Here is a 27,662-nt window from a genome sequence, read left to right as displayed (position 1 = left end):
TACCACACTATTTAAGCTCTGGTTTCAGGTATCTGCTGCTTTAAAAATGGTTTTTGATAAATATAAAAATTTACTAAATTTTTTTTTTAATTGTGGTAAAATACAGATAAAACTTGCCATTTTAACACATTTTAAGTGTATGGTTCAATGTTAGGTACATTTACATTGTTGTGCAACTATCACCACTATCCAACTCCAGAACTTTTTTTTTTTTTTTTTTTTTTTTTGAGACAGAGTCTTGCTCTGTCGCCCAGGCTGGAGTGCAGTGGTACAATCTCGCTCACTGCAAGCTCGCCTCCCAGGTTCACACCATTCTCCTGCCTCAGCCTCCCGAGTAGCTGGGACTACAGGCGCCCGCCACCATGCCCGGCTAATTTTTTTGTACTTTTAGTAGAGACGGGGTTTCACTGTGTTAGCCAGGATGGTCTCGATCTCCTGACCTCGTGATCTGCCTGTCTTGGCCTCCCAAAGTGCTGGGATTACAGGCGTGAGCCACCACTCCCAGCCTCCAGAACAGTTTTCATCTTCCAAAACTAAAATTCTGTACCCATTAAATAATAACTTCCCACTCTTCCCTCCCTCTAGTCCCTAGCAACCACTATTCTATTTTCTGTCTCTATGAATTTGACTATTTTGGATGCCTCACGTAAGTGGAATCATGCAATATTTATCTTTTTGTGACTGATTTATCTCACTTAACTGCTACATACTTTTGAAATTAAATATTAATACACATCAAAAAACACTGCTGTGTGCATGCCTGTAATCCTAACACTTTGGGAGGCCAAGGCAGGAGAATCACTTGAGGCCAGGAGTTCAAGACCAGCCTGGTCAACATAGCGAGACCCTGTCTTTACTTAAAAAAGAAAAAAAAAGACTGAGAAGGAAGTGCTAGTGTGGTAGGAAAAAAAAAAAACAAAAAACAGGAGAATACATAAACTGTAGAAGGGCAATCAAGAGAGTAGTGTCCAAGAAGGAGGAAATAATAAGCTGGGTTAAATATACTGGGTCGAATGCTGCTGGTTCAAATAATACACTGAGGTCAAGTATGATGACAAGTGAGAACTGACCACTCATTCTGGCCACAGAGGTTACTGGTGACCTTGACAAGAGTGTATCATTCAATCTAGAAGTAGTAGCAGTATATGATCACAATAGTTACTACTGTTATGGATTATTTTCCCATAGTATGAGACTTTTGGAGTCAAGCTGAGTGAAATAAAACTGTGCCCAAATGTGATCTCTTTGGTGTCAGTTTCCAAGTAATTTCATGATGAAATGGAACTAAAAAAATATTTTGAGGAAAAACACAGGTAGTAGAAAAAGTAAGAGATTCCCTATATGTTGTATGTAACTATCTACTGAGACCATTTACTCAATTAACAAATACTTATTGAGTGCCTACATAGTGCCAGGAATAAATTTTATTATAACTAAATGTTTCCTTAATTATTCACATATAAAAAGTTAAAAATGTTTAGATATTAAAAAATTTGCAATGGTCCATAAAGATAGTATGTCTATTGGGTTAATCTCAACCTAAGCAAATAAGTAATGAAGCTAATGCCGATCGTGGCCTTTAGAAAATTTGATTCTAATAAAAATCTGATCATAGCATTCTAAGAAGAAGCAAATGTCTGAGAAATCAAGAGCAGATAGCAAAACCTTTCTTCTATAGAAAAATAGGCTTCTAAATTTCTATTACCTAGAATATAACAACTATTTTTACATAAAAATAACTGACCACAGAATGATCATTTAATTTATAAAACCAACCAACTTCCCCCCTCATAAAAAACACGTTACTATTTTATTTTACTTATACACATTTATTTTATAATTGGTATTAGATATTCAAAAGGCAGCTTTTAAAATCAAACTAAATGGAAGCTGCCTTAGATACACAGTTCTTAGGAATTAGCTTAAAATCTGCTTAAAATGAAAATCTTCTCTAGTTCTTTTGACTGTAAATTTTTGACTCTTGTAAAACATCCAAATTCATTTTTCTTGTCTTTAAAATTATCTCATCTTTCCTTTTTTCCCTGTTCCAAGTCAATTTGCTTCTCTAGCCTCCTCATTTCCTAGCTCTTATCTACTTTAAGTAAGTGGCTTTTTTCCTAAAAGGGAAAACAGGAAGAGAGAATGGTGCACAAAATAAACATTTTATATTCATATTTCTATCTATGTAATAAAATGGCATTTTGTGAGGCCAGCTCAAAAGAAGGCTTAGATCCTTTTACGTCCATTTTAGTCACTAAACAGTATCAAAAGTGCCAGAATGCAAGAGGTTTGTGAACATTTATTCAAAAGCTGACATAAGATATTTCACACACTCATCTTTCTGGATCTTAATTTCCTTTTGTCATCAGTCATTAAAAAAATTTTTAATCAAGATTTTTGTTGCTTATTTTAATAGCACTCACTAAACTGGCTTAGATTTTATACTTCCAAGAGAATAAATATAACAGTGATATTTTATTTATTAGGAACATGAAGAACTGATGACAATTAATTTCCCTGTATTTTCCTTTCGAACATAAATATTGCGATTTTCTCTTAAATAAGTCTTATATAACACACTTTCTCTTAAAAAGTTACATTTAATAGCTCTCTGGGACAGCCTGGGACTATTACACAATGTGCTCAGAATGAATCACAGTCATTCACTTAAATTGAAATGGGCTGAACTTATGAATGGATGATCTGTTATAATTCATTTTTACAAACATGACTCATCAATATTTCAAAGCTAGTATTATGAGCGACTCTAATTAAACTGATGTTTTCATATTAAAAAGGAAAGTATAAAGAGCAAATTTTAAAATACAATCATGATTTCCACCAGTATGAAAAATAGTTACCTATGCTTTAAAGAATTTTCTAACGGAAGTTAAGGTTGTTTAAGTAATGTATAAAGGACAAACTTCTCCATGGTTTAGTTTGCTAATTATGAAAAAAGTGAATAGTCACATGGGAATAAAAATCTACTACATGTGGTTTTGACTTGAGTTACTTATACTTTCAGTAGAACTTAGTCTGATTTGCTGTAATGCAAAGTCAGTGGGCAAAAGATAACTGATGATCTTGTAAAAAATTATTATAATATCAATCTCCATAATATTAAAATATTTTTAAGACATGGTATGTAATTAGTATAGTTATGAATATGTAACTATTTGAGAGCTGACAGAAATTTGTAGAATCTGAATTGCCCTAGCCCTTCCTCATTTCAGTATGTGCACAACACGGGCCAGAATTTAAGTAAACTACTTAGGGCTATAAATTAATATCACTTTAGACTTGTGATGAACCTTAAAAGGCATGAACAATCCCCTCAAAAGAAATAAACCATCTTCTATAACACTACCATCAAGTGAAGAGCCAGCAGATACATTACCACCTACAAAGATGGATGGGAGAGGCTGGGTGCAGTGGCTCATGCCTGCAATCCCAGAACTTTGGGAGGCCAAGGTGGGTGGATCACCTGAGATCAGGAGTTCAAGACCAGCATGGCCAACATGGTGAAACCCTGTCTCTACAAAAATACAAAAATTAGCTGGGCATGATGGCAAGTGCCTGTAATCCCAGCTACTTGGGAGGTTGAGGCAGGAGAATCACTTGAACTTACGAGGCGGAGGCTGCAGTGAGCTGAGATTGGGCCATTGCACTCCAGCCTGGGTGACAGAGTAAGACTCCATCTCAAGGGGGGGAAAAAAAAGGATGGATGGGAAACTGATCACTCTTAACCCTCCTTTGACATCTCCATTTATTACAAAGTTCTTCTTCATGCCAAGCTAAACTCTGTTTTCTTTTAACTCCCACCCATTGGTTCTAGAACCCAGGTCAATTTACTCCCAGACCTGCGCTTTTAACAATGCACCATTAATTGTCACATAGTCTGTTACTTTTTTAAAGTTTTATTGTGATTATAGGAAGAAATGGTGTATGTGTAGTATCTCATGCCTACTGTTACAGTAACTGAAACAAAAGTTGTAGTGACTATGATATACAAAACAACAGACACAACTTCTGATAAATTTCAGAGGTATTTCTAATATCAAAGCCCTGAAGTATCAAGAGTCATGAGGCTGAGGTGTCTCAGAGATTCCAGGATATCAGAGCAGGTTACTAGGAGTCTTACTTGCACGAGGACTCTGCATTCCTCTCTCTTCCCCAACAAAGACATCCTGAGAGAACAGGGCTTTGCTTATGTTCAAAAAGCCCTGTAATGGCAGGAAGAATCAGGATCAGGTACTTGAGGAAATGAGGTGAGAGCAAAAAGCAATGAACAGCAGCAGCAATGAAGAAGAAAAGTGGGATAGAGGAGTTGACAATAACTGCCCCAGAAGCACCAGGCTGGTTACTTCTTGAATGAGGGGAGAGTAGAAACAAGAAAGGATAAATAAAACCCTAGTGGCAGAAAAAGCCATATGAGCAACAATGAGGAGAAAACACCAATAACTCCTGAGAAGCTGGTCTGAGCCACTTGAAACCAAAAGGCTAGCAATAGGACTTTTAGGTGGAACCTGATCATACTAACTATATTAGGTGAAGAGGTTCACAATCAACACACTCTAGTACTGTTAATTAGGTTCTTGTCTTCCCTAAGTAGCGTGAGGTATGAGAAAACGAAGGTGATACCTCTCAGAAAACTTGAATTCACATTGATACTTTTTCTACACAAAGAGTCAAATCATAAGAAAATAAGCATAAACCCAGAATTTTTGGTCAAATGATCATCACCCAGGTGATATCTGTGGCTCACCATTTACATATTTAAATCAATATTTTCATATAATTGTATAATCTTAAATGGTGCTCACATTGAAGACTCTGAGGCACTAAAATATCCCCAAGTATGAGAAGTATATTTTTGGTATATAACAGTTGCCAAGGCACGCAAGTACTGTACACAAAAATATTTTAGCAGTTCATTTTCACATATTGACAGAATACCCATAAGCAAAAGGCATTATTTTAGCATAGATGATAAGAGATGAAAGAGGCAATTTCTGTTGTTAAACAAAATGGAAGATAATATTCCACTTAAGGTTTTTGTACCAAAATAAAGACAGCATTATTGTTCTTGTCCCTATAAGATTCAGAATGTAGTGGAAATTTCTCTCTCAAGTATTTATTTCATCGGTAGTGGGTATTAATAAATTAACTAGTTGGTATACTATTTATAGGTCTACTATGAGCAATAACCATTCACTAGCTCAATTACTTTATAAAATGTGCCTGTGCACATATAGACTTGTTAAATTTAAGACTCTCATTTAGAGTCCTCATTCCCAGAATTAACTAAAGATAACTCAGTTTAATAAACAGATTATTCTTGAATCAAAGCGTCTTTAGTTACAATAACTGCTGGAATTCACCTAATCAAAACTATCTTTCTATGCTGGAATTACTTTTATAATATCATCCAACCAGGGAATGAACACATATAAAGGTGGGACGCTGGTATAAGAAATAATTCCATTTTTATACAGCCATAGCTGTTCTTCCCTGTGTCAAAATCTGCTTCCTTAGCCAGGCATGGTGGTGAATGAGCCTGTAATCCCAGCACTTTGGGAGGCCGAGGTGGACAGATCACCAGGTCAAGAGCTCAAGACCAGCCTGGCCAATATGATAAAACCCCATTTCTACTAAAAATACAAAAATTAGCCGGGTGTGGTGGTACACACCTGTAGTTCCAGCTACTCGGGAGGCTGAGGCAGAACAATCGTTTGAACCCAGAAGGTGGAGGTTGCAGTGAGCCGAGATTGCACCAATGCACTCCAGCCTGGGTCGCAGAGTGAGACGTCATCTCAAAAAAAAAAAAAAAAAAAAAAAAAAAAAAAATCTGCTTCTTTATAACTCACCTGTTTATGTCTAAATTCTGCCCTCTAAGGTGCAGAGATCAATGTATTTCAAGCCGCTGCCCTCTTTTCTAGGTTAAGCATCCTTCACGCATTTCTATAGTGTTTTATAAGGATGATTTCATGCTTCTATGATCTCCTGGCTATCTTCCTTGGGACAATCCCAGTTTGTCAATACTTCTTTTAAACAAGTTAAAAGGATACCATCTAACCAGCATATACCACCATCTGTTTTGAACTTGCATTTGTATTTTTGCAGTCCAAGATTTCATTTGTTTTCCCTTTTGCAAATGGGATTCAACAGATGACTCATATTTAGTTCTAGTTCTGCTAAAATAAGCAAGTTCTATTCATAAAGTTGTCTTCTCTTGCACTGCAGTGGACACTTTTATTTGTTTTAGTGCATAGAATCTGAAGCCCCTTTGTATGTCTGAGGAGTCTCCTTGGTGTGAGATAAAGACCATCACTCCTACAGGTGCTGATAATTTGGCAGGCAGTGGTGGGTGGCTACACAATTCCTGTTGCAGAAGTGGCATCTGTACTAGAAGCAAGTAATATTGAGTTCTTAGTGGAGGAGGGGAAGGGGTACAATCATGGCATTGCTGATGACTTCCTAATTAGACCACCTCTGTGTGGATGCCCTTTTTACCCTAGTTGGACTCTGATTCTTCACTGTAATATATCCCCAGACTGTGCACTGTCTGACCATGCTGGGGCTCCTACAACCCAAGTCAGGGTACCCCTCCACACAGATGGCCTCCTCACTCTTGTTTGAGCTCTGATTCCCCATGCTGGATCACTGCATTGCATCAGTGACTGCCTCATCCTGCTCAATTTCTTACATGCCACACTACATGCCTTCCTGACGATATCCTCCTCAGCCTTATACTCTGACTCCCTATACCAAGCTGCCTTCTTGTATGAATTCCCTCTTCACTCTGCTTGGGCTCTAACTCCCTATACTTGGCTATTCTCTGATGTGATATGGTCCTTACTCAATTAGGGCTCTGACATCCCACTCTGGGGAACTGCAGCTCACCTCTCCCACTCCCACTAGTGCATTGCCTATATTGTTCTGCCTCACCTAAGAGCTTCAGGACTGAGCTATTAGGAAGGAAAAGGAACGAGGACAGAAGGAGTCTCAATATCATCTTAAACTCTTTTGTGTTTTATAGACAAGATTAAGTTTCAAAAAAGGAGCCCCAACTAATACACACTATACAGTACCTATGTTTTTAAAATCAAAATGTAGAACTTTATATTTACTCCTATTAAATTTTATCCTATTGGGTTTTTTTGCTTTTGTTTTTGAGATGGAGTCTTACTCTGTCACCCAGGCTGAAGTGCAGTGGCAGGATCTCAGCTCACTGCAACCTCCGCTTCCCGGGTTCAAGTGATTCTCCTGCCTCCGTCTCCCAAATATCTGGGATTACAGGTGTGTGCCACCACACCCAGCGAATTCTTTTTTTTTTAATACAGACAGGGTTTCATCATGTTGATCAGATTGGTCTCGAACTCCTGACTACAGGTGATCCGCCCACCTCAGCTTCCCAAAGTGCTGGAGTTACAGGTGTGAGCCACCATGCTGGGCCTATCCTATTATTTTTGACCTATCATTTCAATATGTTCTGATTTTCTTGAGTTTGACATTTATTAACGTTAGCAACTTTCTGACACTTAAACATTTCATAAACATGTTGTTTATTTTTGTTAAAAACAAATAAAAGTTACTGATTTAAAATGCTCAAAAGAAAGCCCTAGAGAACAAAATCCTGAGTAGCACAACATGAGACAAAGTTGCAGACTGGTAACGGTCTGATGATCAAATTTTATTTCATCTTCCCATAAAGGTACATAAGAGTCTGACAAATAAGCTTGAGAAAATAAAGAGTGCTTATTCATTTTTGTCCCTCACTGAATACTGAATAAGTGAATGGATAAAGAATATAAGGTCTTTGTTTTTGTAGAAGCCATGTTGCAGAAAAATTATAATGTAGATGTGGCTAATCCATGATCAATGTAATTAGAGACTGTATATCTGATGTAGGTCTTGGGTTCTATGGTTCCACAGATATAAGTAATATATCCCAAAAGGTATGGCCTAATAATAATCTTCTCTATGACAAAATTATGTTCTAAGTCCCACATAATATGTATACACACAGACACACACTATTTACATAAATAAGTGTAAACACAATATATACTGAATATAATCTGACTGATATAATAGTAAGTGGCAAAGTTTGAACTCAAACCCAAGTACCCTTCTGCTTAACTATTGCCCTATTAGATTAAAAGTATTAAATAATCACCAATATGTTTGCTTGTCTTTCTAAAACATAATATTTGAAGGAGCCAGAGCATATAAAAATTATTCAAGCATAGCTGTCTGTATATTTTTTGCTTTTCATAATTTTCTCTCTTACATGTAGTGGTAGGGAATCACACCAAAGTAGAAGTGCCATAACAATGCAAAACCTCCAGATAGTTAATAAATTCTTACTCATTAGCCCATTTATTCATTTTGAGGTATCACAGAAGAGAAAAAGTCATACCTGCCTCTCATAAGGAGGGTTTTTAGCTACAATTGTTGTCTATAACAGATCTACTTGCTTGACACATATAAATGCTCAAAAAACATCCGTTTTTTTTTCTCTTCTTCACTCACCTTAAACATTTATTGAGAGTCTCTATGTGCTGGGTGCTATGCAAAGCATCAGGGTTACAAACATATGTAAAAATATCTGCCTTCAATTATTTCTGTATGTGTATCTATAGCCAAAAGAGGAGACAAACTAAAGCAAGGGCTTCGCAGAACAGATGATATCTAAAGGAGGAACCAATTTGTCATCAGGAGAGCTAGCTCTACACAGGATTCTTAAGTGTTTACCACATATTCTCTATGAAATATGCTTCTATGACCTTCCTAGTAACCCAAACTTAGAAACCTTGCCTAATTTCCTATTTTTCATAACTCTTCACAAAATAAAACTAAGAAGGGCAGTCTTTAGCACATGCTACAAATATCTATTAATATAAAACCTAAAATTTTGCCCATTCAATAATTTTTTTACATTTCTACATACCAGTTACTAGGCAAAAATACTTAATTTTCACAGTATCTCTCATCATATAAGATAATCTGTTGACATGCGGTCAAAGCACTTCACTATGAAAACATAAGAACAAGTTAGAAAGTTTCAAAATACCTCTCAATAGAAAAAACCTGAGACAGACTCAAGATAGTATTCATTTCAAAAGTAATCAAGAATTTAAGTTAAAACCAGTGAATAGTGGTTAAAGAAGGGAAAAAAAATGAGGTATGGGTTCATATCAGGAAATACAAACAGATCTAACCAATGACCAGAATGGAAAAGCAGCAAAACAGAAGACTACACTTTTAGATATTTAAGAGTGGTGCCTTATCCAAAAGGACATGAAATAAGGTACAGAACTAAGGGAAGACAGACATCAAATTCTGAAGAGGACTCAGAAAAAATGGTATGGGACAACAGAAAATGATCAAATCAAAACAACAATGTAGATATTTTTAATTCTTTTCATTAAAAATATGAAAACTGTATTTTCTGAAACAAATATTGAGCCAGGTGCAATTGTCCATGTCTGTAATCACAGTGCTTTGGGAGGCTGAGACGGCAGGATTGCTTGAGCCCAGGAGTTTGAGAGTATCCTGGGCAACATAGTGAGACATCAACTCTATAAAAAATTAGCCAAGCATGGTGGCACACACCTGCAATCCTAACTGCTCAGAAGGCTAAGGCAGGAGGATCACCTAGGCCCTGGAGTATGAGGCTGCAATGAGCTATGGTTGTGCCACTCCACTCCAGCCTGGGTGACAGAGAGACCCTGTCTCTTAAAATAAAAACAAAAAACAAATAAATGTGGAAAAGTCCTTGTTTCTGGCCCACAGTGATTCTTCCCCACCCTCCACCTTTTTTTCCCTTTTTTTAGGGTGAAGGGAAGAGAGAGAAGTTCAGGAGTGTATTTGAAAGATTACATGTTATTATTTTATTGAACATTTCTAGATGATGTTTGTAGTAGGAAGACTTTTGGTTCAACAGGTACCACATATTTATACAACAATTCCATATTTTATTGCAATTTAGCAATTCCAATCTCTTTGTGGTTATTCAAATAAGTCAAGTCACTCTTTCTTTCTGTTGCTTTTGAACACTTTTTCCCTCTATCTAAAGTACCTTGAGACCCTTTGTCCATCTGGCCAACTGCCACTGTTCTTCGAGAAGCCTCATGTGTCACTTTCTCCTGGAATAAATTTTTCTTTACATGCCACTGAATGTAATTAGTAACCCTCCTTCTATGCTCCCATAACACCCTATGTATATCTCTTTTTATACTGTAACTGTTAATTTTTCCTTTTTTTCCCCTATGACACTGTTCTTGAATGTCAGGAACTTAGTTTTAGCTTTTCTTTGAATGTCCAGCAACTAGCACAGTATACCTCAGCAGATACTTAGAAAATTCATACAAAAAAATAATTAGCAATTTGTCTTTCCAGAATGTATGCTACATAGTAGAAAAAGTACTATATTGAACTCTGCCCATGACTAGCTGTAACTCACAAAATCTGAGCCTCCAATAAAATAAGGTAATTATTTAGATCTCTAAAGTTCTCTGTGATTCTCAACCTAGTTTTCATTTCTATATATTCTGAACAAGTAATAAAACTACTTTTAAAAGAATGATCTTTAATTCAAATGCTTATTAATTTACACAGCTCTTATCTCAATTTGTTAGGTTTTAATATAGAGATTTTAATGGTATAGTGGCCGTCAGAGAACAGCTTTCCTAACTTGAGGCTTTAGGGCTATAATGATCTATGTTTCTCTCAGCTTCACTGGTATATGATTTTCTTCCCTTAAGAATTTCTCTTTCTCCTTGTTATTCATAATCTCACTTTTTACCTAGATCCAGAGCTAGTCCATGAAGGGGCTTGCCATATGACAGAAACTAGTGATAGCAAAGTGGAAGAAAATGAACTCCAGAAGTTTTCTTGTCTTCTCTTGCTCAGAGTGAAGGCATATTGATTTTACAAAGACTTGACTTCAACTCCAGTTCCCTTGCTCACTACTATATTCCTTCTACCCATATTCCATCTTATAGTTTTGAACAGTCAAAAACACAAAGAGGGGAGGGCCTTCTTATTTTCTGTCTGGTTCCCTTTATTCTTTTCTGTGTTTTTAAAACCTCTACCTAATAATTTTAAAACAGTCTCCAATCTTACAATCTGTCATATGGAGAAAGGAATGTTTCCCACTGAAGCAGAGAAATGTGTCCTTGCCTAAAAATATCTTCCCATGGTGGTTAGTTCCTATAACTAAGATACTATTAGCATTATAGGCACATTATAAATTAGATAGGCGTTTTTGGTCCTGAACAAAGGTGTCACTGCCACATATAAAATCAATTTAATTGATTTACAGAGGTGGGGTTTAGAGATTGCAGTTACAAATTAACTTTTGAAATATAAGCTACTTATAATTCAGGGTCTGGTTATCCAATCATAAATAACAGTTTTTGTATTCTGAGTCACATTAAAACAGTAATGAGTATCTTCCTCTGCAAATGTGTTAGAAAAGATCAATGCTGTATTAGTTAAAATGTGTCCACAATAAACAATATCTATTGAAAACAACTTGAAAAGCAATGTACAAATAAACCTAGATGTGTGCTCTATTAGAAACTGTACCTCTATGAGGTACACAGAATACAATTATTTTCATAAAAACCTAACTGGCAAGTAAGGACAGGCAATGTTTATCACACTGCTTATAAATTACACTGCCTGGTATATTTAAGTCTATAATATGTGAACTCTTCCTATTTGTGAAATTGTCATAACTGCTGCACAAATTATTTAAATTAACTTAGAGAAATTTTTTAAAAAATTTTACTTTAAGTTCTGGGATACATGTGCACAACATGCAGGTTTGTTACATCGGTAAACATGTGCCATGGTGATTTGCTGCACCCATCAACCCATTATCTAGGTTTTAAGTCCTGCATGCTTTAGGTATTTGTCCTAATGCTCTCCCTCCCCTTGGCCCCTACCCTCCGACAGGCCCCAGTTTGTGAGGTTCCCTCCCTGTGTCCATGTGTTCAACTTAGAGAGAAATTTTTAACTCTCAGATATATAAGGTTTAAATATCAGGCTAAAAGTTTTAATTTTAATTACTGAGCTAATTACTTCTCTGAAAAGAGTTAGGTCTATTTCTTCTTTGATTAAACAGATTGGACAGCCTAGGTAAAACGGGGGAAAGACAGGAGGTTTGCCTGGGCTAGACAGTCTTGCTTTACACCAGTTGTCTTGAAGTAAGTGTTAGAGTCCTTTTACTCTATTCCAGTTTGAAAGATGACAAAGTATACAGACACCTCACCTCTAACGCTCTTTTTAAATTTAATTTTATTTTGAGACAGGGTCTCGCTTTGTTGCCCAGGCTGGAGTGCACTGGTATGACCATAGCTCACTGCAGCTTCAAATTCTTGGGCTAAAGCAATCCTCCAACCTTATCTCTTGCATAGTTAGGACAGCAGGCATGCGCCACTATGCCTGACTAAGTTTTAAATTTTTTGTAGAGACAGGGTCTTGTTATGCTGCCCAGTCTGGTCTCGTATTCCCAGTCTTAAGAGGTCCTCCTGCCTTATTCTCTCAAAGCACTGGGATTACAGGTGTGACCCACTGCACTTTTTCCTTTTTTAAACTAAAGCAATAACTATCAGTTAAGTACCCAATATATAGAAAGCCAAGAACTGAAGGGGATACAAAGAAATGTAAGAAATGGTATGTGTCCCCAAAGCGCTTAGACTTCAGTTGGCGAGACTGAATAAAAATTTTATGTTAAACAATACAAAATTTAAATAACTTTAAAAATACAACTAGAAGAAATATTACAAGATGGTGTAGTTATCTGGTAAATGAATGGTGCAATAATTGGTATGATAGGGTTTCACAGGTGATGGGGATCACTTCCTATTAACAATAACACTACAGCACTCACCATCACTTACTGAGTGCCTTACATGTCCCAGGCTGGTTTAAAGTACATTACATGCATATCAGGAACCCTCACAATTATCCTATAAGGTGTACTATTATTGACAGGAATGAGAATTTTACTGATGAGAAATGTACTTACAGAGGGCTGGGTACAGAGGCTCACGTCTGTAATCCTAGCACTTTGGGAGGCTGAGGTGGGTGGGTCACCTGAGGTCAGGAGTTCAAGACCAGCCTGGCCAACATGATGAAACCCCATCTCTACTAAAAGTACAAAAATTAGCCTGGTGTGGTGGCAGGCGCCTGTAATTCCAGTCACTTGGGAGGCTGAGGCAGGAGAATCGCTTGAACCCAGGAGGCGGAGGTTGCAATGAGCCAAGATTGAGCCACTGCACTCCATCCAGACTGGGTGACAGAGTGAGACTCTGTCTCCAAAAAAAAAAAAAAAAAAAACAAAAAAAAACAGTACTTACAGAGGTTAAGTAACATGTACAAGGTCATGTAGCTAGTAAAACAGCAGAGCTGGGATTTAATCCTAGGTTCTCTCTCTTTAATTCCAAAGCCAGTCACCTTTTTATTGTTCTCAAATTCACACAGGAAGACGGTTCTCAATTGGAGTCAATTTTGTCCCTCAGGGAATATTTGGGGATATCCAGACTTTTCTATTTCTCATAAATGAAAGAGTGAGGGTGAGTGGCTAGTAGGCAGAGGCTAGGAATTGAACTAAACATCCTACAATTCACACAACAGTCCCCCTGACCAAAGAACTGCCTGACCCAAAAGTCAACAGTACTAAGGAAATGTTCACTAAACAAAGACTTTCCAAAAAACCTGTTAAAGGTGGGACTGCAGCTCAGTCTTGAAGCACAGGTAGGATCTGAATTGGGGGCGCGGGGGACAGTGGTGATAATGGTGAATTCTAGATAAGGGAAACAGAACACATAGCACAAGATAGCTTCAAAAGACAGTGAATAAGCCTCTTAGAAAAACTGAAGAAAAGCAATTTGAAGGGGAAGTGGGAACAAGACTAAAAAGCTGAAATGATCTTTTTGAAAAACGAAGACACCTGGACTAGATTTGATAAAGATTTCTGAACAGGGAAGAGACATGAACAATATAACATATCAAGAATGATCAAAATAATCAGGAAACCAGGGCAAAGAGATTAGTTAGAATGATACTGTAATACTTAAATGCTAAGATATCAGAGTTTATGCTTTTGTGTGGTGGTAGTGAGAAAGAAGAAAGAAACCATAGGCATACACACTACTATGTATCATAAATTTTTGTGGTTTTTTGGTCTCAAATGATTATTCTCAATTACCATTCTTACCTGTAATGCACTGAAACTGTCCATCTTCTCTTCTTATTGTAAATGCTTCTCCCGGGTTAACTTGTACCAGAATAACCTTAAAAATGAGAGGAAGAAGTATTAATCAAAACAAACAAAAAAAAGCAAATCAGAACATAAAAGTAGTAACAGAGCAGATGTGAGCTATTTAACCTTATGAAACTGGGAAGGAAAATGGGGATTACACATTTAAGACGCTGGTTTGCTAAAAAAAATATTACATCACTTTTCTGGAGGTTAGACTTAAGCCAAAAGTAAAGGGAATAAAAAAAGAAGAAAGTGACACACTTTCATTGGAAAGAAAAGTCAATAAGCTTCACTCTGAAACAAAGATAGAGTCAAACCACAGAATATTTAGATCATCTAAGCGAGTTTATCAGTTGCTAAGTATCATGTTTTTCTAAAGACAAAATATAAACTGATAGGTAGAGCATAAGTTGATCATATCTGAATTAGTATCACATCTTAAGTTATATCCAAGAATGTGTTAAATGTATTCCACCATTTTAAGTAGTCTTCTTTTTATTATAAGGGTAATACATACCAATTTTACAACATTTGAAAAACAGAGAAAAAAACAGAAACCTGGAGAAAAAAAACTAAAGTCCTGCTATCCTAAGATACACATTGTTAACATTCTGATAAACTTATTAGTCTTATTCTGCACAGGATTAATTCCCCCCTAAATTCTAGACATAAGATATTCAATTCTCAATCCTTTTTAAAGTTCAATATTATTCAAAAAAGACTTTGAAGTTATTATTGAAAATATTCCATCAAAAGATTACACCATAAACGACTGAACCATTCCCCTAACTTAAGGAATTTAGGTAGTTTTCAATTTTATCATTATTGTGAACAATGCTGCAGTGAGCGTTTTGGTATGTAGTTTTCACCTCTCTACAGCTAGTATTGTTTCCTTGTGATAGATTCCCAAACACGGAATTTTGGTGCTTGTTGCTAAACTACCTTTTAAAAGGGTTTTACTACTTCACGAGGTAACTCAGGAATAGAAAACCAAACATCATGTGTTCTCACTCATAAATGGGAGCTAGCTAAGCTATGACGATGCAAAGGCATAAGAATGACATAATGGACTTTGGGGATGGGGAGAGGGGAGTGTGAAGGATAAAGGACTACAAATTGGGTACAGTGTATACTGCTCAGATGATGGGTGCACCCAAATCTCAGAAATCATCACTAAAGAACTTATTCATGTAATCGAACACCACCTGTTCCCCAAAAACCTATGGAAATAAAAAGTAACAGAGTTTTATAATACTACTTCGAATGCCCTCTGACAGTCTATGAGAACACCCTTTTACTACATTGTTTGCAACCCTGAAAATTACAGTTTTAAAATCTTTGCTGCCTTGATAGATGAAAATAGGATATTAAAATATGAGTATCCCTTATCCAAAATGCTTGGACCAAAAATGTTTCCGATTTTGGATTTTTTTTTTATTAAGGAGTGTGTGTGTGTGTGTGTGTGTGTGTATACATATATATATAAAATCAGATATTTTGGGGATAAGACCCAAGTCTAAACACAAAAATCATTTATGTTTCATATATACCTGATACACATAGCATGAAGGTAATTTCATACAATATTTTAAATAACTTTTTGCATAAAACAAAGTTTTGACTGTGTTTTGATTGCAACCTGTCATATGACCTGTCACATGAGGTTGGGTGTGGAATTCTCCACTTGTGGCATCATGTTGCTGCTCAGAAAGTTTCCAATTTTGGAGCATTTTGGTTCATCAGATTAGGGATGCCGAACCTGTACTACTGTTTTAATTTACACTTCTTTGTTATGTCTAAGTTTGTTACTAGCTCTTTTGTAAATTACCTGCATGTGTAATCTTGCCTCTTAATCTTTTGGGTTTTTAAGTGTTTTTAATGATTTGTATGAACCCATAATAATATTGTACTATAATATGTTGCAAATATTTTTCTTTTTGTTTTCTCCCTTTTACTTTCTTGTAGCCAATGTTATTTATTGTTTTCCTTTGTGTTATCTTCTAGTGCTTCTATATTTAACTTCACCTACAGCTGTGCTGTCCAATGATAACCAAGAGTCATGTGGCTATCAAGCACCTGAAATGTAGCTAGTTTGTATGGAAATGTGCTCTAAGTGTGAAATAAACACTGGATTTCAAAGGCTAAGTACATCTAGCCAGAGAAATTAAGCAAGAGGCAGAAATAAAAAGCATCCAAAGAAGAAAAGAAGTCAAATTATCCTTGTTTGCAGACAACATGATCGTATTATACTTAGAAAAACCTAAAGACTCCACCAAAATACTCTTAGAACTGATAAATTTAGTAAAGGTGTAGGGCACAAAATCAACATACAAAAATCAGCAGTATTAGCTGGGCATGGTGGCTTATGCCTGTAATCACAATACTTTGGGAGGCTGAGGTGGGAGGATTGCTTGAACCCAGGAGATTGAGACTAGCTTGGGCAATATAGCAAGACCTCACCTGCAATTAAATAATAATTACTATTTTTAAAACTCAGTAGTGTTTCTACACATGAACAACAATCAATATGAAAAAGAAATCAAGAAGGCAACCTAATTTATAATAGCTACAAAAAAACAAAACAAAACAAAACAAAACGTAGGAATACATTTAACCTAAGAAGTAAAAGATCTCTACCAGGCAAACTATAAAACTATAAAACGGCATGGTGCTAGAATAAAAACAGACATAGAGATCAATAGAACAGAACAGAGAACCTAGAAATAAATCTATGCACTTACAGCCAACTCATTCTTTTTTTAACTTTTTAACTCTTACTTTTTTCTATCTTTTCACTTAGCCTTGACATGAAACTCAATAACCAATTCATTTTCATCAAAGGAATCAAGAACATATAGTGGGGAAAGAACAGTCTTTTTAGTAAATAGTGCTCAGAAAACTGGTTTTCTATTAGGCAGAAGAATGAAACCAGAATCCCGTATTTCAACATATACAAAATCAGCTCAAAATGGCTTAAAGATTTAAATGTAAGACCTAAAAATACAGAACTCCTAGAAAAAACATTGGGAAAATACTAAAGGACCATGGTCTGGGCAAATATTTTTTTGTGTAAGACTTCAAAAGCACAGGCAACAAAAGCAAAAATAAAGTGGGATTATGTCAAGCTAAAAAGCTTTTGCACGGCAAAGGAAAAGGAAACAATCAACAAGGTAGCTGGACATGGTAGCTCACACCTATAATGCCAGCACTTTGGGAAGCTGAGGCAGGAGAATCACCTCACCCCAGGAGTTTGAGACCAGCCTGGGCAACATAGTGAGACCCCATCTTAAAAACAAATAGAAACAAAATGAAGAGACAACCCATAGAATAGAAGAAAATATCTGCAAACTTTCTATCTGGCAAGGCATTAATAACTGGAATATGTAAGGCTCTCAAATGACTCAACAGCAAAAAATAAATAAATAAAATAAAATAAATTCAGATTTAAAAACAGGCAAAAGATCTGAGTACACATTTCGCAAAAGAAGACATACAAATGGCCAACGGGTATATGAAAAAAATGCTCAACATCACTAATCATCAGGGAAATGCAAATCAAAACCAAAATGAGATATTATCTTAACCCAGTCAGAATGGCTATTACAAAAACGTCAAAAAATAACAGATGTGGGGAGGATGCAGAGAAAGGAGAATGCTCTTACATGTTGGTAGGAATGTAAATTATTATAGCCATTATGGAAAACAGTATGGAGGTTCCTCAAAACACAAACAACAGAACTACTGTATGACCCAGCAATCCCACTGCTCAGTATATATCCAAAAGAAAGGAAATCAGTATATCAAAGAGATATTTGTAGTCCCATGTTTATTGCAGCACTATCCACAAAAGCCAAGATATGGAATCAACCCAAGTGTCCATCAATGGATGAATGGATAAAGAAAATGTGGTATACATACACAATGAAATATTTTTCACCCATGAAAAAGAACAAAATCCTAGCTGGGGAACAGTGGCTCACTCCTGTAATCCCAGCACTTTGGGAGGCTGAGGTGGAAAGACTGGTTGAGCTCAGGAGTTCAACCTGCTCAGGCCAGCTTGGGCAACAGAGTGAGACCTCATCTCTACAAAAAATTAAAGAAAAAAAAAACCCGGTATGGGGGCACATGCCTGTAGTTTCAGCTACTTGGGTGGCTGAGGCAGGAGGAATGCTTGAGCTCAGGAAGTCAAGACTGTAGTGAGTTACGACGGCATCACTGCACTCCAACCTGGGCAATAAAGTGAGACCCTGTCTCAAAAAAAAAAAGAAAAAAACAAAAGAAAAAAAAGAAATCCTGTCATCTGCAGCAAAACGGATGGAAATTGAGGTCATTATGTTCAGTAAAATAAGCTAGGCATAGAAACATAAATATCGCATGTTCTCACTCATATGTGGGAGCTAAAAAAGTGGAACTAAAGGACGTAGAGAATAGAACCGTGGTTGCTGGAGGTTGGGAAGGTGGGTGTGAGATTGAGAAGAAATTAGTTAATAGGTACAAAATTACAGTTAGATAGAAATAATACGTTCTTGTATTTGATAGTAAATAACTTATAGTTACTACTTTATTATGTATTTAAAAGTAGCTAGAAGAATTGTCGTGTTTCCAAAACAAAGATAAATGTTTGAGATGACAGATATCCCAATTATCCTGATTTGATCATTGGACATTGTATACATGTATCAAAATATCACATGTATCTTTAAAAATACATTAAAAACCCTAAGGCTTAGTATTAAAAAACTTTGGTACTTCATATTGATTACATGTTGAAACAATATTCTGGACATACTGGGTTAAAACGTTATAATTAATTTTTCCTGTTTTTCATTTTTAAACATGGCTACTAAAAAATTTAACACTACTTATTAGCTGGGCATGGTGGCAGGCGCCTGTAACCCCAGCTACTCGGGAGGCTGAAGCAGGAGAACTGCCTGAACCCAGGAGGCGGAGATTGCAATGAGCCAAGATCATGCCATTGCACTCCAGCCCAGGTGACAGTGCGAGACTCTGTCTCAAAAAAATAAATAAATAAAAATAAATTTAAAAAAAAACACTACTCATGTGGCTTGCATTATATTTCTATTAGGTAACACTGATCCAGAGGTTTGGTAAGTACTAGTTCCTATTTTTCCTAGTTTTTATATAATTTAATTGCTTATATTTATTTCTTTGATGTATCTAAAATTTATCTGGAAGACTCAAAAGTATTTTTTTCCCTTGAGAGTTAACCAGTACAATTTGCTAAATTTAGGATACTTTCTTTTGCTTGCAATATACTATTTTGGCCTATCTCACTCATACTAGTATCTGCTCTAGCAAAAGTATCTTTGGAAATATGTTTTAATAATTTTAAGCAGTGTAACTTTGGATTTCTGATGGTGTACCTCAATTATTACTCCTCTTGTCAAACGCTTCTTTGATATTGACTAGTGAGAGAAGTGCTATAATAGGGGCAGTAAAATACTATCAAAGCACTGAAGATTGAATATGTAAATTAGTCTGTTACCTGAGCACTTGTGTGTACATGTATGTATGTTTGTATGTTTAATGCCTTTTTAGAGTATGTAAAATTTAAGCTGAGTCTTGAAGACTCATTAGGAATTGGCTAGGCAAGAAGAGTGGAAGACCTAGAGAAGAGTAAGTGCAAAGCACAAGGACTGGAAATGACATGAAATTTACTGTGTTCAATGAACCAAAAGAAATTCTGGAGTTCCATACGGTTGGAGCATGGGGGTGGGGGAACACAGGGGAAGGGTGAGAAATATAGTAAGCAGTAGATACGAACCAGGTGATGAAGGGCCTTGTGAGCCATTTTAAGGACAATGAAAAGTTTTACTTAAGCAGGGTAGTACCACAGAGGATTAACTCAGGAGGCCACCGTCATCTAGGTAGGTTCCTTTAAAGATACTAATTTCTACTTTTAACTTGTATCATTTCCTTTGTTCTCCTTAGGCTGACTTTGTTGTTTTTTCTAATCTTTTCAGTTGAATACTCATTTCATTCTCTTCTTAATCTACATTTAAGATTATGAGTTTTACTTAAATCAGCTTAACAATGTAGAGTATTTTCAGTACATTTCTTTTTAACTTTTATTTTAGGTGCAGGGTACATGTGCAGGTTTGTTACATAAGTAAACTGATGTCACGGGGGTTAGTTGTACATATTATTTTGCAACCCAGGTACTAAACCTAGTACCCAATAGTTATTTTTTTTCTTCTCCTCTTCATCCTCCCACCCTCCACCTTCAGGTAAGCCTCAGTGTCTGTTGTTCCCCTCTTTATGTCCATGTGTTCTCATCATTTAGCTCCTACTTATAAGTGAGAACATGTTGTATTTGTTTTCTGTTCTCGCATTAGTTTTCTTAGGATAATGGCCTCCAGCTCCATCCATGACCCTGCAAAGGACACAATCTCATTCCTTTTTATGGCTGCATAGTATTCCATGGTGTATATGTACCACATTTTCTTTACCTAGTCTGCCACTGAGAGGCATTTAGGTTGATTCCATGTTTTGGCTATTGTGAATAGTGTGGAAATGAACGCATGCATGCATGCGTCTTCCTGACATAACAGAACAATTTGTATTCTTTTGGGCATATATCCAGTAATGGGACTGCTGGGTCAAAAAGTAATTCTGTTTTCAGCCCTTTGAGGAATCACTACAATGGTTGATTTCACAATGGTTGATTTATCACTATTTTTTAGATTTTCTGCTATTCTGTTCTTGATCTCCTTTGCGATCCGATAACTGTTTATTTATTTATTTTTTATAGACGTGTATCACTCTGTTTCCTAGGCTGGAGTACAATGGTGCCATCACAGTTCACTGCAGCCTTGACCTCCTAGGCTCAATCTATCCTCCCATCGTTGCCTCCAGGGTAGTTGGGACTACAGGTGCACACCACTACACCTGGCTAAATTGTGTGTGTGTGTGTGTGTGTGTGTATATACATATATATAATTTTTTTTTTTTTAATAAAGATGGGGTTTTGCCATGTTGTCCAGGCTGGTTTCAAACTCCTGGCCTCAAGCGATCCGCCCACCTTGGCCTCCCAAAGTGCTGGGATTACAGGAGAGCCACCATGCTTGGCCTGTAAAACATACTTACAATTTTGAAAGTAGGCTGAAGGATGCTCCTTTTGCTTTTATTTCCAACACATTTTTAATGATTCTAACAAATCTATGGTTCTTAAAATTTTTAAACCATTCCATCTTTTCCACCCTTTTTCTAATTAGTGATAAAATTTTATAGTGGTGGTGAATTACTGTAGGATGTTACTTGAGACCAGCATGTAGATAAAGCACAAGAGTTCTTAACCTGGGGGTCACAGATGGGATTCAAAGGATTTGTAAACAACCCAGATTGGTATATAAAACTTTCTGTAGATATTACAATTTCTGAGCACTGTTTTCATCAGATTTTTAGAGGCCCAAGACCCAAAGTAGATTAAGAACTATTAGGACAGAGGAAATCAAGAAGAAATGATTGAATTAACCCATTTATGCCAGAGGTGTAAGGTTTCTTTTTGAAAAATCAGAACTTGGCGATGACCTTGAGCAGTAGGATATAAATAACTCCCACAAGCTTAGCATTCCAATAATGGTACACTAGGCATAAACGGGTTAATAAAATCATGGCTAAACTACCTAAATATCTTTGCTTTACATCCACTTTACCCTATGGATACAATGAGTCCTCAAAATTCTGTATTTTGACCAAGCTATTAATACTTGTTGCTGAGGTTATCCAGGCAGAATGCCAAACCAACAATCTGCTCAAAGAGAGAAGGATAAAGAGGGAAATTAGAGAGGGAATTAAGAAATGCAAAAGACACTGCTCTAATGTTATTAGTTGATAGACAAATCAGAGATATTTAAAGAATAAATGTAGGCACATCTTACATATCCTTGAAGAATAAAGAAAGTATTATAATTAAAATCTACAATAACCCAAAAGCAATTTTTTTTTAAACTAAAAATTTTCAGTTCTTCCCTCATCTGACCTTTTAGCAGAATAGCCAATTAACAGCATGATACAATCCTTTGGCTTTCCAGGTTACAATTTATTACTTCTTTACCCATCTCATCATGTCTGTTATAAGCCAGTCTAGTCCAGTCAAACATTCCTTCCTGCCTCTACACTTTTGTCCATAAAGTCTTCTCTGAGGTAATTAAAAAATAGACTGTTTTATGAATTAACATGCAAGAATATACAGATGCAAAACAATGCTATTCTCATATGAATGGGTTTGGTGGAGGGGCAAAAAGGAATAGTCATTATGAATATAAGCTTTGAGGGTGGTGGGGGGAAAGGAGAGGGATAGCATTAGAAGAAATACCTAATGCAGATGACGAGTTGATGGGTGCAGCAAATCACCATGGCACATGTATACCTATGTAACAAACCTGCACATTCTGCACATGTATCCCAGAACTTAAACTATATATTTTTAAAAAATGTTGTTTAGAAAATAATAATAATATAAGCTTTGAAGTACCTCTAATCTCAACTTTCAATGTGCTTCACCACTTAATAGCAATTTTTAACTTTGGGTATGTTACTTAAGTCTTTGTCGCCTAGTCTGAAAACGGAGATCTATAATGATTTTGCCACAGGTCTGTTGAAGGATTAACAGATATTATATATGTAAAACATATAGCACAGTGTGCCATACACAGTAAGCAGCAGTAAGTGAAGCCTATTATATTTCTTCAGTAAGTGTTTCTTGGGCACCATAAATACCAGATACTCTTTAGGTTATCTAGCAATTAACTATATGGGTGAGAGATCTATTCTAGAGGACTCAGAAGTACTGAAACTGCTTTTTTCTATATTGCCTTGAGAGTTTAGTTCAGAAGTCACAAATGAAAAAGTCTTACTACTTTATTTTTTGTCTCTGACTCAAAATCTTATCTACTATGCTTGGCTCCAAATGACTATTTTAATAACCAAAATGAATACAGGAATACAGCTTTTTTAGAATTTTCAAAGGTATTTATAATTCGGCATTTTCCTACTCATCCAACCAGGTCTGCCAAATGAACTGATAGAACTCTGAAAGAACAAAGAATTTTGTCACTGAGATACCCAAAACAATGTACTACAGTACTTATTACATACTCAAAAAATATTTTTTGAGTAGGAGAATAAGCAAATGAGTAACATTTGCTTAGCATAAACTTGAATGTTTTTAGAACTCTATCATACTGACCAGACAACTTTAAATCATTTTCACAAGCTGCTTGGCCTTATACTCTAATTTTAGTATTTCTTATAAATGTCTAAGAAAATAAATTTTTTACAAATGAAGAATTATTCTCATATTTTACTATGTATTAAGTTATCAAACTGGGATACAGTCATGGAAATACACAACGTAAATGAAATAAGAGTAAAAGGTACCCTCTGTCCCCTTATTCAAGTCCAGAAACCATCATGTTCAATCATAAAACCATTATGTTTATCTTTCCAGAAGGTTACTATGCACACAGAAATACCAGCCTCCCCTAATACACACCATTTTCTTTAAACACAAGATCTTACTAGACATATATATTCAGCAAAAATTCACTGAAATCCAACCATGTAGTATATCTTGTTCTAGGCTGATATAGGTGAACAAGAGAAGCAGAACCCATCCCCTTTTGGATGATACATTCTGATGGAAAAGTGGCAATAAACAGACAAACAGGTATGTAACATAAATTAGGAAGTGTGGTTACACTGGTGGTCCCCAGTGAATCACACCTCTTGGTATTACATATTGTACAGTCCTCAACACTAACTCTGGGTTTGGCCATGTGACTTGGTTTTCATAAGCACTTAGACACTGGGCCCTGTGACTCTTGGAAAGTTCCCTCCTGGGTTCCTGAGCTACCATGTAAAGAGGGTTCAGATACTCTGCTGAAGATCCCACAAAGATGGGGAGAGAGAGCTGCCTGACCAGCCCATTGCAGGTTTTTTGCTCCTGTTGACTCTATATGTCTTTAAGTAGGTGAGTAACTCTAGGCAAGACCAGTGGAAAGACTGCTCAGTTGAGCTCTGCTCAGAGAGCAGAAATGGAGCAAATAAATGGTTGTTGATTTGAGGCACTAAGTTTTGAGTTGGTTTTTTATACAACAACAGATAACTGAATCAGAAATTGAAAAGTATGATGAATTTTTTCACTCATACAACTTTCCAAAGCAGTATACATACAGACCTACTCATTCATTATAACATACCGTAAGCAGACACAGAAGGTCTCCAGGGACTACAGGAATTTAATAAACATGAACAGTCAGCTTGCTTTATAGCCTCCTGCCTTGCAACCTGTTTTTTCCCAAACCCCGTATGTTACGTGGTCATCTAGTCGGTTGGAATCAGCTACTGACAGACCCCAGCAACTTACAGATGAACCCAAGTGAACTTTCCGCCTCACCATGCTATAAAGTCTGCACCCCAGGGGGAGTTATAGCATCATTATCATTACATGCAACCTATGTGCTGGCATAACGACTGACTGTGTCTGCACCACTTGGGCCCCTCCTCTATATGTGATGACGTATCCTCTCCCTTCTCCACTGACCCATGAAATCTTCCTGTCACTCTCCCTCAGGGAGACACTGCTTTGGAGAATACTCTCAGTGATCTCTTTCCTTGTGATATGTAATAAAACTTCTATTGGTCAAAACCTGCGTTTTTGTGGACACTTGTTTGTTGCTTGCTAGGTGAACAACCCCGCTTTTTTGAGGCGGGGGGCAATATTTCTATATTTATCAGCAATCTTGACTTCTTTTTCCACAGACTACTTTTTTTTTGAGACGGAGTCTTGCTCTGTCGCCCCGGCTGGAGTGCAATGGCACAATCTCGGCTCACTGCAACCTCCACCTCCCAGGTTCAAGCGATTCTCCTGCCTCCGCCTCCCAAGTAGCTGGGATTACAGGTGCTTGCCACCATGCCTGGCTAATTTTTGTATTTTTAGTAGAGACGGAATTTCACCATGTTGGTGAGGCTGATCTCAAACTCCTGACCTCATGATCCGCCTGCCTCGGCCTCCCAAAGTGCTGAGATTACAGGCATGAGCCACCGCGCCTGGCCTCCACAGTCTATTTATTGATATCCTGTACCTGTTTTTCAACTGGGTTGTTTGAATTTCTTCCACTGATTTGTAAAACAGTCCTTTGTATGCCAATGAAATGAGCCCTTTGCCATAATATGTAACACAGATACTTTCTCCAGTTTTTTCAAATAAAAAAATTTGTTTTGCTACACCGGAGTTTTACATTTTTAAGTGGAAGAATTATTGTATCAATATGTTTTCCTTTATAGCTTCTGGGTTTCATTTTATGCTGCTGAGAAAAGAAAAACAGCTCAGAGCAGTCTGAGTTATGTGAGGCATGTAAAATTTATCAGGCCCAGAGAGACGTAAGTATGGGACTTCAGTCACACCCTATGTGCCCATGCCCAGGGGCAATTGTTTAAAGATATTTTGTTCCTGACTAACTGACTCACCCATTATCTTCATTTTCTTGGAATTTGTGATACAAGGAATAATGTATAGGCAATCAATAGCTTATGTTACATTAATGTAATTTCTTGGAAACAATTTAGGAATTGCTTCCTTTCATTTCAAAACCTAATTGTAACTGCTGCTAATTGGAGTCTACATTCAGGGCTACTTGAATCCACGCTCCTGGGTTACAATCCTCGACCCTGGCCCAAATAAGCCCTACTTACATGAATTTTGCCTCAGTTTCTTCCTTTTAGGTCAACACTATAAAGGACTTTATATTACAAGATTGTTTAAAAAAAAAAAACTTATCCAAATGTTTTTAGTATATTTAGAGTTTATTTCCTTTTAAAAACATATTTACATCTATGCTAAATCCAGAAGTTTTATTTGTATAGAAAATGAGTTATAGATTTGGCTTTAATGTTAGGAAACATTAGCTCATTGTCTAACTTGCCAAAATTTCGTATCTACTGTATTCTCCCACAGTGCTTAGCAATGTAGTATAGTTAAGCAAGAAATGTTCATACTTACTGGATCAAATCCTATCATGTACTAGTTGTGCTGCGGAATTCTATAAATTACTAATAATTTCTGTAACAAAATCATTCACTATATAAAGTTGAGAAAAAGAAATAAAACTAAGAAAACAAACATGACATATATAAAACTGATATTAGGTAAAAATGAAGACAAACAGACCTATTTTAAGTTAAAATATCCAGGGAAATAGTAGGAGGTGAAATGTATTCATTTATGTAAAAATATTTTCTTAAACAGCTACTGTGTGGCACACACTCTTGCAGGTACTGTGGACACCAAAAGAAGAAAAAACATCACAGTCCAAGGCATCAAGGAGTTCCCAGTCTAGGAAGAAAACAGACAGGTACTCAGCCAATTAACTTATAGTGTAACAAGTGGTATACTAGGAATATGAGCAATGCATTATAAGCATCCACTCAATCTAGGATGATCAGGGAAGATTCCTGCAGGAGATGATAAACTACACAGAATTCAGAGGGACAAGCAGAAGTTTGCAAGATAAAGACAGGAAAAGGAAACTTCAAGGAGAGGGCGCACATAATGTGTATAAAGTCATGAGGGTGAAAGAGAATGTGAGCAATCTGAATAATAGGAATTAGTGTGGCATAGCTAACATTTAAGCTAGTTTGAGAAATGTGATGGGAAAAGATAAGATTGGAAAGATAAACGGGCTGAATCATAAAGATCCTTAACTAGTAGGCTAAAGAGTTCAATTGTTAACCTTCAGGCAACACTATTAAACAGGAAAGGGTCATATCCAAAATCATTTTTACCCCAATTTATTTTGAAAATTTTTAAACCTATAGAAAAAACGCAAGAATGGTTCAATTAGCACCCACGTAACCACCTAGATTCACCAATTAATGTGTTGCCACATTTGCCCACTCTCACTCTGTTTGCTAAATGGTTTTAGAGTACCTGGGTGGTGTAAGGTTTGACCATTTGGTTAAGATAGTATCTTTCAGATGTCTGTATTAGAAAGGCACAGTTTCCCTTTGATAGTGATAATCAACAGGGTGATAACTTTGAGGCTTTGTGAATATTCTTGTCCCTGGCAATCCTTCAAACAACAGTTTCAGCAATTACTAAATCAATTATTACTATGGGGACTGTAAAATGGTGATTTTAAAACATCATTCTTTTTACATGTATTAGTCAGCATTCTTCTCCAAGAGTCTTTTGCTGGGTGTGGTACCTCATGCCTGTAATCTCAGCCAACTGGGAGGGTGAGGCAGGAGGATCACTGGAGGCCAGGAGTTAGAGACCAGTCTGGGCAACACAACAAGACCCTGTGAGAAGGAAGGAAAGAAGGAAGGAAGGAAGGAAGGAAGGAAGGAAGGAAGGAAGGAA

General features: G+C 36.6%; 1 protein-coding gene across 2 annotated transcripts in view; it reads right to left on the bottom strand.

The window, feature by feature from the left end:
- FNDC3A (fibronectin type III domain containing 3A) overlaps positions 1–27,662 on the bottom strand; it is a 219,985-nt gene that overhangs the window by 114,782 nt on the left and 77,541 nt on the right. For both annotated transcript variants that reach the window (XM_025364166.1, XM_025364167.1), the window contains exon 3: positions 14,234–14,309. In XM_025364166.1, the coding sequence (XP_025219951.1) occupies positions 14,234–14,309 (76 nt within the window). The remainder of the gene's footprint in view (positions 1–14,233; positions 14,310–27,662) is intronic.

Source organism: Theropithecus gelada, chromosome 17 (genome assembly GCF_003255815.1).
Source record: "Theropithecus gelada isolate Dixy chromosome 17, Tgel_1.0, whole genome shotgun sequence".
Taxonomy (NCBI): Eukaryota; Metazoa; Chordata; class Mammalia; order Primates; family Cercopithecidae; genus Theropithecus; species Theropithecus gelada.
This window is presented reverse-complemented; position numbering and strand designations above follow the sequence as displayed.